This window comes from Mytilus trossulus, chromosome 11 (assembly GCF_036588685.1).
Source record: "Mytilus trossulus isolate FHL-02 chromosome 11, PNRI_Mtr1.1.1.hap1, whole genome shotgun sequence".
Lineage (NCBI taxonomy): Eukaryota > Metazoa > Mollusca > Bivalvia > Mytilida > Mytilidae > Mytilus > Mytilus trossulus.
In genome coordinates this window covers 37,992,781-38,005,833 of record NC_086383.1, presented here as the reverse complement: position 1 = coordinate 38,005,833, position 13,053 = coordinate 37,992,781, and the positions used below count along the sequence as shown (strand labels likewise).

The 13,053-nt window shown below is 30.8% G+C and overlaps 1 protein-coding gene across 1 annotated transcript; it reads left to right on the top strand.

Moving 5' to 3' along the window:
* Nucleotides 1–3,168: 3,168 nt before the first annotated feature.
* LOC134690029 (neuralized-like protein 4) lies at nucleotides 3,169–11,710 on the top strand. The gene is made up of 5 exons (XM_063550000.1): nucleotides 3,169–3,221; nucleotides 3,642–3,808; nucleotides 6,391–6,450; nucleotides 10,248–10,324; nucleotides 11,419–11,710. Exons 1-5 carry the CDS (start codon nucleotides 3,169–3,171, stop codon nucleotides 11,614–11,616), a joined length of 555 nt encoding a protein of 184 aa, XP_063406070.1. The 3' UTR covers nucleotides 11,617–11,710.
* Nucleotides 11,711–13,053: the final 1,343 nt, after the last annotated feature.

Below are 13,053 nucleotides of genomic sequence, written 5' to 3'. Positions count from 1 at the left end.
TCAAACAAGTGAAAACGTTCGCTAGCGTTGACATATTATAGTAACATCGAATGTAGATATTTAAATATGAATGAAATAATTGATGATTTTGAAATTTAAAGCAACTGATTGTCAGCCTTTTCTTTGTATTTGACAAAGTTGAAACAAATCCGGTTTTAACCAGTTTTGTATATCTTATATTAAATGGTGTTCTCTTGACAAACATTTAGATAACAACTTGTCTCGTCATAGCTTCAATGTAAAAACTAAATAAACCAACATACAAACCTTAAACGACAATTTAAAACAGAAAGTCCGTGAACAAAAGGCAAAATCAAAGTTCAAATATCAAATAAATGGAAAACACTTGTTATAAGCCTTACTTGGCACAGGCGGTTCTTTGTCTGTGTCAATGTGGCAAAATTTAGACTTACAGCTTGCTTTTTTCTCACTTGTATAACAGCCGCATAACAATCCATTATATTGACATCAATATAAAATCAAAACAAACAGAAATAATGGGTAAACATTTCAAACTATTAGGGACTGGAGTCAACACTGTGATAAAATCTTAGTCACTACAGACATAAAAAAAAAATATGTCAACAACAACAACAATAAATATTGGCTGTTGTCTGCTCTATGGTCGAGTTGTTGTCGTTTTGCTCAATTTTACTCTATATACAAATCACATAAGGTGTTGTTATACTTATAGAAGATTGCTTTATATGTCATTGATAGAGTTGTTATGTATTACATTACAAGCAATTTCATTTTCATAAGACTAAAATAATTCTATAACCGTGAACAATCCTTTTCTTTTTGTATTTAAGAAACATTTAAAAACTTTAATTTATTTCATAACCAAATACCGCCCCTGTTGTGTTGTTGAAGAACCAATCATATCATACATGTCCCTGTAAATTTTTTCAAGTGATGTCTCAATTGGGGTCTCAGTATGAGAAACTTGTTTTCCTCGTGTATTTTTTTTTTAAAACTCTTAGCACTGGATTTTTTATTCTAATCGTGTGACAATTAAACTCTGATGAATAGTTGCTTCATTATTAATATAACTGAAAATGGTCAAGTATAGAAAGTAGGACATACCTACTAACCTGATACCAGTTATAACTGTAATAAACGATAATAAGGGAAAACAAGCATACAAAACAATATAGCATTATACGTAAGATGAACTACTTCATGAATCAAACTACAAAATGTGTACTATAAACACTTGGATAACATGATAAACACTGTAGTGTGTCGGCGCGTAATTTTGTTAGGTCACATGATCGACAAAGGTCATTAACGTAATACTTCATATATGTTGTTAGATGTATAAGGTTGCCAGATTAAAAGAAACTAATATTTGATTATATTCCTAGTTTTTGTAGGGAATCGCATTCAATTTGCTTATTCTTAAGTTTTCTATGTTATGTTATGTAATGTGTTCTATTGTTTGTCTTGTTTTATTTTTAGCCAGGCGTTGTCCGTTTATTCTTGATTGATGAGTTTGACTGTCCTTCTGTTATCTTTCGTCCCTCTTTGATAATCAATAATATATATTTAATCGTGTTGGGTATGACATCATATCTTTCTTTTTATTGAAACCGTATATTTCTTGTATTATATGTTTTGCCTCATTAGAATATCTGCTGTATTATTCAGCAAATAATGTGTTTTTTAAAAGCACAAAACATGTCTAACATCTACTAACAAAAACCCTTAATACTGTTGCAGTAAATAAATGTTGTGTGAGGTTTTTGTTTTCTATTGTACACAAATGGTATTGACTATTATTGAATTTTACTATTCTTAACAATTTGTACACTGAGAAGATAATCTTAAAATAGGTTTCCAGCTAATTCCATTTGCTTTCTTAGAAGATATTTATCTAAATTTCTCCATATATTTTTTTCAATGTAGTTCCGAATTGTACTGCATATTCTATTTTATTGGACCTATATTTTGTTGTTTCGAATTTTTGATAATTTTCAAAATTAATAATATAGGATCTACTTATCTATTTTGTGCCGTAAATTTCTGGAGTACTTTTAAAGTAATAACCATTTTTGTCGTTCCGGATACAGGTTGACGTTTTTTATTTCAACTTTGAACAATTGTAGAATAACTCATTTCAATCTTGTCAATTCTGAAATTTAGTTTGTTTTTTATTCAATGATATTGTTTATAAACAGTTTAAAGTGGTTTATTTTCTATGTTTTTAATTTACGTCCCAATAAATTTTATTGCATGTATTTTAATTTTCCGAAATTAGTCAAGAAAAAAATAAGAATTCGGTTTTATTGAATTTTATATTTTCGAATAATTACTGGTTAAGGATATCGTTACATTTAGTGGACTTAATTAAATAGCCGAAACGTGCGTCTGGCGTAATAAATGATAAGTCTGGTACCTTTTGTTACCACATTGCACGTTTCAGTTAATTGAATCAAGATACAATTTGGGGACATTTTATATTTGCATTCATCGGAAACCAATACATCCTTTTCTAAAAAAAAATACCACATATCAAGTCTATTTAACCACCATCCGGGTATTATGTTGCATATATCGGTTTATGATCCTAAAAACTTTGTCTTACTTTTGATTTGTTTAGATTTAGAGTTGATGTTTATCAGACTCGACCCTTCCTTTACTGACCCGCATCAGTTGATCCTTTTAATTAAAATAGTTTTTCTCTCCCTACACATTTTTACATGATGTTGTTTATTTCTTTTTTTATCTTTCAGTTATGCCTCGCAATTTAGATTCTAATTTTTACCGTCGATACAATGAATGATTTCGTTATTAAGACCCAGCCCTTGAATGTAATATAACGAGATGTCCAAACCGCACAACACGCATTTATGTTTCTTATTTTTCTTACTATAGAGCTTATATATTAACAATGTAGCCATGTATGACTCCCACTGCTGTAATTGGGTTATTTGACTACATTTTGTTGTTAAATCTTGGTGTTTGAATTCTTCAACGACCAAAAAAATGTACGCAAACTTTTCACATTACCCAGACCAACGTATAGATACATTTCAATTTATAATAGCAATATTCCTTGTACTATTCGAAACAATATACGTGTTTATGGGTTGCCTTGATTTTATTTTATACTTTGCAAGTATTGTATTGCTTAGCTCCAATAGCATATTTATATCATTATACAAAATGAGAATGTCATACAATTGCAAGCTAGTGTTATTGAGTATAGCAGTAATAGAGTATTACACAACACCGTACTGACTATATGTCACATACTTGCAGCTTTCCATTAAGCAGTAAACAATGAAGAAGGAAAACAAGAACTTATGAGTTAGCAAAGTTTCTTAATAAGACAATATTTGCCTTTGAAAGTGAAATAATATTTGAGGACCTTGCTAATATTAAGAAGCACATTAATTCATCAATCACAGATACATGTAAATGTCGTATAATAAAATAACGAAAGCATTATTTGGAAAACGTCAAACAACGGCATTTGTGGAGATAGAGATAATTGTTTGTCACCCAATATAAGCTACATTTGATAATTACAAAGATAATTGCTTAACTTACTTTAAGTAAGGATTACCCTAAAAAAGTTTCCAGGTAAGACAATATAAGTTAAAAGATACCTTCATTGTTTACACTTTATCTTTCAGTTATTATAACTTATACAAAGATGGAAAGACGATTGGTTCATATTCCATAGATCTAGATACAGTACAAATCGGTGATAAGCTTGGTATAACAAAAGCGTCAGACAGTACCCTACACTTTTACCTGAATGGTATCGACCATGGAAAAGCTTTTTCTAATTTACCCGAAGGTAAGACCACTATTGGATGGGTATAATGCAATAACTAAATGTTACTATAATTTATTGGAATTATTGATTGTCCTTTGACGAATTCAAATGTGATAATGTTTGTTGAAAAAAACCAAAAGTGTAGTATCTAAATATATTTATTTTATTTGAGTACTATTACTTTAACACTCGTGAAGCAAAAACCGTGAAATGAGTTTTCATAGAGGACCATGTACTTTTTATATTGTACCATTCGTGCAAACGTCATCGTTTTATGAACATGATGAAGTAGAAGTAGCGAAACTTGAGTCAAGATGATATCAAATCCAAATATAAGGTCAGAACCTCGAAAAAAAATATCGCTAATATACACATGATATTACCGATAAATGGTTTAAGCGTTACATTGCACAAAACAACTAAACATGAAGCAATTTTTTTTCTGATTCCAATTATAACATGTCTTATTGTTATTTGGATGGAGAGATGTCTCATTGGCACTCACACCACATCTTCCTATATTTACTAAATATTACCATGATTACAGAACACAGGATAAAGACCAAAACAAACATTATTTTCGACCATATGATGGACTTTGTTTTTAACAAAATAGTGTATCAGATCAGAATGAATCAATCTGAGTAACAAAAGGTAGTACAAATGCTTATACATATTTGCATGGTTATACATATTTGTATATAAACTACTTTTTGTTATAATGCATTAAAACAGATAAATAAATGTGTTTAAGCTCCTCTTGCCCAAGAGACAAGTAACATGTTCTCATCAGTTCGTATTACATCTTATGTCGTTTGTCAATTGCCAGTTTATTTGGCCACTATCGTATTTGTGCTATATTGATTGAAAATGTGTCCTACCATCCACATTGGTAATTTACGTGGCTTCACAAAAACAATTAAAGTACAGATAAAAGGCAGGAATGGTTTAAATAAAATAACTTTATGAGAACCGTTATATTACATTTGTTCAGGCACAATCTAACAACAACTTTAATGAAAAACCGTATTGGGCAACTGCTTTTATAATAGTTTTCTTAAATTTCTTTGCAATAATTAATTTGAAAGATATAACATATTCTGAAAAGCAAAAGCCCATAACTTTTATCAAACTTATCATCATGAATTCTCTAGCAGCAATAATTCTTAAGCATATCAAGTAATAACAGTTTCAAATTGTTTTTTTTCCGCTTACTATTATCACACTATAGATAAGGGAAAACTTCCAAATGGTGAAAATCATGAGAATTACACTATCTTTATGCACATACGAGTAAGTATAAGAGACAATAAGTCACGGAAATGAAGTTGTCAATCTTCTTAGAAAGTAATTGACAATTTTATCATATTCGTGCTTTGGCCAATCAAACACTACCTTATCTGATATACAGTAGTTGTTGTTTGTTTATGTAATTTATACGTGTTTCTCGTTTCTTGTTGTTTTATTTAGATTTGACAATTGGATTTCACGATCGAATGGTTTTAAAGTTATAATTAAGGGACCTTTTATAGCTTGTTGTTCGGTGTAAGCCAAGGCTCTGTACTGAAGGCCGAACCTTGACCTATAATGGTTTACTTTTATAAATAGTTATTTGGATGGCGAGTTGTCTCATTGGAACTCATTCCACATCTTTCTATACCTTTTAAACTAAATAACATAGACAAACTTCGTGGAAAAAAACTAGGAAAGAATCAAAATCGCCGAAAATTTCTGTCATAACTGGGTCAATAGTCCGACTAAGAAATGTTTGTACTTTTTTTCGTGGTGTGACATTATTTTGTCAGCAAATGCTGAAAATTAACACTGACAAACATCCCCGTTAACGACGCCGTACTCTAAACATGGATTTTCCAAGTCATCAGTCTGCGTTTTAGTTGTTTGTTGTTGACTTTTGCGGTATTCGTATTTTATCTGTTGTTAAATGATTACTTGTGATGTTGAACGTTGGTTCGTCTATTGAAGTATTTCTAATTTTGCTTCGTTGTTTATAGATATAGGAAGATGTGGTGTGAGTGCCAATGAGACAACTCTCCATCCAAATAACAATTTAAAAATTAAACCATTATAGGTTAAAGTACGGCCTTCAACACGGAGCCTTGGCTCACACCGAACAACAAGCTATAAAGGGCCCCAAAATTACTAGTGTAAAACCATTCAAACGGGAAAACCAACGGTCTAATCTATATAAACAAAACGATGAACGAGAAACACGTATATATTACATAAACAAACGACAACTACTGTACATCAGATTCCTGCTTACTTTCTGAAAAGCATTATGTGTGGTGTGTTTCTTATTCTGATTCAGAAATGTCATTAATATTTGTTAGTTACCTTGCTTTTCTCCGCAGTTTTATTCCAGATGTTTTTGTTTATTGATGCAGTTTCCAGCTGTGTTGATTAAACTACAGCCATTTGTCGACATTTATGTGTTGTTATTGTTATTATGTTAAAAAAAAAACAGATGTAATATGCTCGCCAATGGCCATACTGTCCACTAAACTTCAAGTTATCTGGATGCAGTAATGATTTGGAACCTTACGACCATTAAAAAAAAACCAAAAAAACACTTTACTTTTCAGTTGTTTATGGTGTCGTTGACCTTTACGGACAATGTTGCCAAGTTTCTATCATTAACAAAGGTAAGCTATGCATATATTTCTTACTAATATTTATAAAAAAATAACCAAATGATATGTCTATCGAACTCAAATTGACTGACATGAGAAACTAACGATAGTTTAACAATAAATAATTCAAATAAATATGATAGCACCAATACTGCCCTCATTGAAATCGCCAGTCATGTCTCTGAAATTGCATTGCATGACACTTCAGTCAAAATTTATAGAATTGCGTGTGATCGTTTGCATTCACATAGACTTATTAAATAAGACTGTCACAAGATTTAACAATGTTCACCAGAAAGTAATTACCTCACCATGATGAAAATGTGTTGATGAAACAAAAAACACATTTAGAATTAGCATTTTTAAAGCCTTTAATAAATTGCACAGTTTTATCGTAGTACTTAATCCAACATGTTGACCGTAGAACAGATTATTGCAGTTAAAACTCTAACAATCATTCCGGTCATCTTTACTTGTTGCCATGCTTTATTTGTTTGGCCGGGTTTGGCCGGTATACAAGAACTTATCACATAAGTTCTCCTTGATGTTTCTGTGTTTTGTTTCGCAGTATGTTACTTATTTTCTGTCTGCGCTGATGAGAGCTATAATATAGTTTTAATGATAACGCTTTTCTTTTGTTTTCATCATCCTTTTTTATATTTTCTGGTTCTTCAGATTATGATTTATATTTCAATTGCATTTTTAATAGTTGAGCAGCATACAACAAAAATTATGCAAATGGCGATAGACACATAAACCTTTGTATGAACATGCTTTTCGGTGAATTTATATCATATTAAGAGGGTAGCCACGAAAATAATCTATCCCGTCATGGTGGCCATCTTTGATTTTAAAAATGACATCTTTACAGGTAAAAGACATCAAATATATGATTCTTTTGCATGCGTTTTTGCTTTTATTTTATTTAAATTGTTATAAGAGACAGTGAATGCTGGTTTATTTGTTTTAATGCAGTACTTAAACATCACTTCAAGTAAAATCTTGGTCGATAACTCACTCCCGCTTTTAAAAATATCTTACATTTGATCCATCATTCCATACATCAATGTTTAAATGGTAGAATATTGATGAATATTAATTTCAATCGTTGTTTTTAGGCTGATCTTTGGACCTTATTGTCAATCTTAAGTCTTAACTTGGCATCCGTCCGGAACCATTGCTTGGCCTCAGTCAATTATGAGATTGCTTGACTTTGTCGAATGACATTACTTAATAAAACAGCAAAATTTTTCAGCAAAATAAGATCTTCAAATAAGCAAACACGATAAAAATGCCCTCATAATCTACTTTAAAAAAATGTTTCCAAATTTTTGTTATCTTTTAAAAATATCTTACAAATTTAACTAAACTTTGCCACAATCATTATAAAGGTATATGGTTAAAAGTAATTGTCAGATAATTCCGCCTACCAACCAATAGGACTGAAAGGAACGAATTTGTTCAGAAAAGATTATATCTACCAATTGTCCATATATGTTAGACAAATTCATTTACTCTGATTTAGAGTAATTTATCGTAATTTGATTGGCTAATATTTTCCTAACAAAGATCAGTTAAATTGTTTTATAACGTTAATCGGAATAATCTCCCTTATGCATTACGTCAATTGAAATTATCTCCCTTATACTGTTGCCCTAATAAAACAATATCAGATTTAAGTGTCTTTATAGTCCGACTATTTTAAATTTTTCACAGTTTTTGATTAAGTATCTAAAATGAATATGTTTGAAATTGTCCTTATATTGAAATTGAATATACTAGTATGTAATTTTACAAAATCAGGATAAATTCGTTAAACAGTGTTCAATTGTCCAAATACAATATGAATTGTATTGACCCGAGGAATTCTCCTATTAGGACAATAACACACTGTGTGTAACTTTAAATCAAACAAATGATCAGAAAGGCCAGATCTATTAATAAGTCAAAGAAACTAAACAGACAAAAAGATCAGTAATATAAATTCAACAAAATAGAGATGTCTGTCTTGAAGTAGATTCTCGTCTTCAATGTTGGAGAGTGTGCTTGATAATAGACTAACTTAAAGGACATCGGCTCTTTTAAGCCTCCAGTTGTGTTATATAACTTAATATCTGAGACTTTTCAAAATTGTTTTCGTTAGACTATACTGATAAGTGACTATATTTGTTGGTAATCAAACATATCAAATATGTTTTACCGAATTGCAATACTGCGATTCTGAAGTTTAATGTGCGCGTTGTGTGTCTAAAATGCATTGGTTGAGCTTTACCATGAAAAACATAACTCATATTTATGAATGTGAAAACCGTTTTTAATAGTATGAGGCACACAATTTTCAATTGTACCTCCACAAATAGACACACTGTTCCATTGCGTACATATACAGAAATGTATACATATTCAGCTATAAAAAGAGTTATCTTGAGTTTTCTAAATTAACAAAGGAGGATGAGTTTACACTCACTACTAAATCTTTAATACATTGACATGCGCTGTTTATTCAAAAGTACTTGTGCTATGTATGTTTCCTTGACAACAATGTCAGGTGTTATTACGTAGCTTACATGACAAAACTTGAACATCTTTTCTACGTGTATTGAAATATCTTCACATTTTTTTTCATTTTTAAGAAGGAAGTTCCTTTAAAATTATTTTCGTATTGATTTATAAATAAGCGAAAAAGAATGTGCAGCTATGGAACATAAATGTAAAGCCAGCAATCATGAGTCACTGGGAAGGGGGAAATAATACAATATGCAACAATCTACATCACATATACACGACAAGTCTTTACCTGATTGTGAATATTGCGGCAAAACGTACACAAAATGAACGAAAATATCGATCGCTACGGGAAATAATACAATGCAATGTTTGCATTATTTGAGTTAAATTCAACGAAGTAATAAGAACATTGCAATTTATGTTCGTACTTAGTTCAGTCTGCTATTTCTTGATTTATAGAACAATTTATATAGATCCACGTCTATCCCAATGTTATCATTTAAATTTGCAATTGTCGTGGAACACCCACGTTAAAAGAAATGCTATAGAATATATTAAACGTCCATCTTTATGATCTAACTGTTAAATATTGGTTGCAGATTGTGATTCGAAGAAGGGAACCACAGAAAATAGCGGTAGATATTATTTTTTTTACTATTTTTCAACATATCGTGTTTATTGGCGGTTAAGTGTTTTCATCAGCAAACAATTACGTTGATACGTGTGTATTGTAATCGCCACATCATATTGTGTTTTATTCTTACTAATATTACCATTTGTTATATAAAACACTGTCTTCATAAAAAAAATAATGACAGACATTAAGAGCCTATTTCACAAACGAAGTACATTCAAAACAAAATAATCTATCAACTATGGTGCTTGATCAAGTTGTTAAAACAGCAACAGCGTTCATAAGAAATTGTAAACAAAGTTTACTTGTATGCTTGAAAATTCTCAAATTTGTTTAAACACATTGTTGTTCAATACTTTCAGTGTCTATGTTTGTGCAACTTTTCATTTAATGTGATATTATCCGACATTTGAAAAATGCTGTATATTGTTTAAAACATTTGTTGCAATGCCTATATCAACTGATAGCATACAATATATCAATTAAATGAAACAAGCAGACGTTTTAACCAAGGCATTTGTTTTGAACATTTTACAAAATGCAATGTCATTTTTTAAGACATTTGTGACATATAAATATTTGTTGAGTATGCATATCAATTAACAAGCAGTCTTTATGTAAAAAGAGCGAATACATGTATTTTTAACATTTTCTATCATGATAACAGAGTCTGCTACAGTAGCTGGAGCACAGGTGGCAATCAAGAAATCATCTAATTGCAGCGGGAGACCAGCAGAATGGAATGTATGTAGAACTATTACCTTATTATCAGCATTTTTCAAAAGTCCTCACACGTATATAATTATATTTCATTAGGTACATATCCATCGATGCATGTCTTCATTAACGTTCGTTGATGAAATGAATAGTTCAAAACGCGAGAAAAATCAAATTAAACACATGATTTGTCGGTTTGATAAATCTTTCAGCGCTGAATGGTTTGATTGAAAATCGTGTTAGTATTTAAATTGAAATAAGCAAGTTTCAATATTGTTAAACATACATGTTGAAAAGCAACCGTTCCGACTCTTTAATAAAAAAAAACATTTCAAAATGTCTTACAATTTTAACGTGTGAATATTTAATGTTGACATATTTACCAATAATAATGTTTTTTTATAATCTTAATTTGGACTTTAAAGAGTAATATGTATTCACTGGTCGAAATGGTAAGTGTCCCATACCAGCAGCAAGGGTGGCTTTAAATCAACATCTCCGCCAGACAATTTAAATCTAAGTTAAATCGAACACTATTTTCTACCAAGGTGCATTCAACATGATAATATTCCTTGTTAAGGGATGAAATTGATGGATTTTGCAATACAAAAATAAAACGATATGCAATGTTAAGAGAATAGAATTCTGTGATTTTAACATTTCGATATAAAAATGTAGGTTTTCATCTAAGAAATTTCTTGCAATTACTCACGGTGCGTTGACGTATATTTTGTCTTATTGTAGGCACTTAAAGACAGATTGCGTTTCTGCTCTAAATATGGTTAAGCCGTGCAATTTAAAGTCTATCAATAGTTTATAGTTACATGGATGAGGGTTTGATTAAAAAAGATATAATTATGTGTTTGCCCTGAGATTTAGATAATCAAGCAATTTGTACACACACGTTTATTGTTCTGTTGCTTTCAATCTAAACGTTGAGAAAATGTTGAAACATATCAACAAAAGTTCAGAATAACACTAGACGAGTGTGCATAAAGGTCGCTCTTATATCCTTAACATATGCTAGATATATGGTTTGTATCAACAATAAACCATATTGTGAGACGGTAACCTGTGTTGTGAAATGAATTATGCATTTTAAATATTTTGTTTCTCTCCAGGTGCAAACAGTTTGTGAGTTCATAGAGTCAATACCTAACTGTGCGCCGTATGTTGAGAAATTCAGATCAGAACAGGTCAATGGGGCTGCCTTATTAGAACTCGACAAAAAGGATCTAAAAGAATTTTTCGAGATGCCTTTAGGATTAGCCGTCAACGTTTGTTCGCATTTGAAGAAGTATGAAGAAAAAAATAAATGAGACACCTTTACGCATTCGTTATTTGTACATACAAATGTTGTAGATTTGTATCATAGTTTATCTTGTTTAAAAACACTGTGTGTTTCATTCGTTTTGTATTTGACCTTTAAAATGAAAAGAAGTTGGAATCATCAAATAAAAGAATAACCATTCATGTCTAAAATAGATGATTTTATTATATATTCATACATGCTGTTTAACTTCCAATACATATACTTTCTAGGATTCTTCGGTTCGCTGCAATCTTTTAAAATAGTGGAATTCACAGGGAAAAGTAATATATTATTTTTCAAAATAGCAACCACCCAATTCAGCAGAACCGTTGATAATGTCTCGTTGTAGCGATTTTGTCTAGATTGTAGAATTCCTGGGTTTAAACCCTGAAATCGTCAAACTAAATACTTACAAATTAGTATTTTTATTTAACATATTTTGTCTAGATAGGCATAATGTCTTTTTAAAAAAGTTAACTAAGTAGAATTCATTTAGCACATTGAAAGGTAGTTCAGGTTTTTTAACAGTACAAAGCAAGGTTAATATCGTAACGCAATTTCTTTACACATTATTGACCTTTATTATGTGTGCTCAACATCTAATCAACTGGTTGAAGCTGTCTACATAATTGAGGTCGTCTATTAGGCAGGCAACCGAAAAGGAACTTAACAGTGATTTTAATAGTTCGTTCCCGTATTGTTCCGTTATATCATTGTCACAGGTTAGGGAAGGGTTAGAGTCCCGCTAACATGCTTGAGCTCGCCACATTCTGTGTGTATGTGCCTGTCCCAAGTCAGAAGACTGTAATGAAGTGGTTGTCGTTAGTTTATGATAACCATATTTGTTGTTTGTACATAATTTGGGCCGTTAATTTATTTTGTTTGCATCGTTTTACATTTTAATTTCGGCGCCTTTTATTACTGACTATGCGGTATGGGCTTTGTTTATTGTTGAAGGTTACCTGTAGCTGTCAATTTCAGTGTCATATTGGTCTCCTGTTAACATTGCCTCATTTGCATCGCTATAGACATCGTTGTTACATGTATTCCTTTGTCCGAAATAGCTTTGTTTCAAATGAAAAGGAGGCAAATAATACAAAGAGATAATCATGAATTGATGAGATTTCAAATGCATGCAATAAATGTTGCTACTGTTACGATTGTTTGTGTTAATTCATAGGCAGTGGCTATGTTGCCTGCTCCGGCAACGTAGTGATTTACATGGCGTTTTGCTATTTTGTCAGTCTGAATTAAGATTGTAAGAGAAAAATAATAATTAAGAATAAAATAAATATAGAAACATACACTTTAATTAGGAATCTCTATACCAAAATGTCTTCTTTAAAAAAATATTCAAATTGATATCCTTTACTTTTAGAATAAGTAACCTCTAAAAATGTGTATTTTTTTAAATATCTAAAAAGAAAAGCATAAATATCAAAAT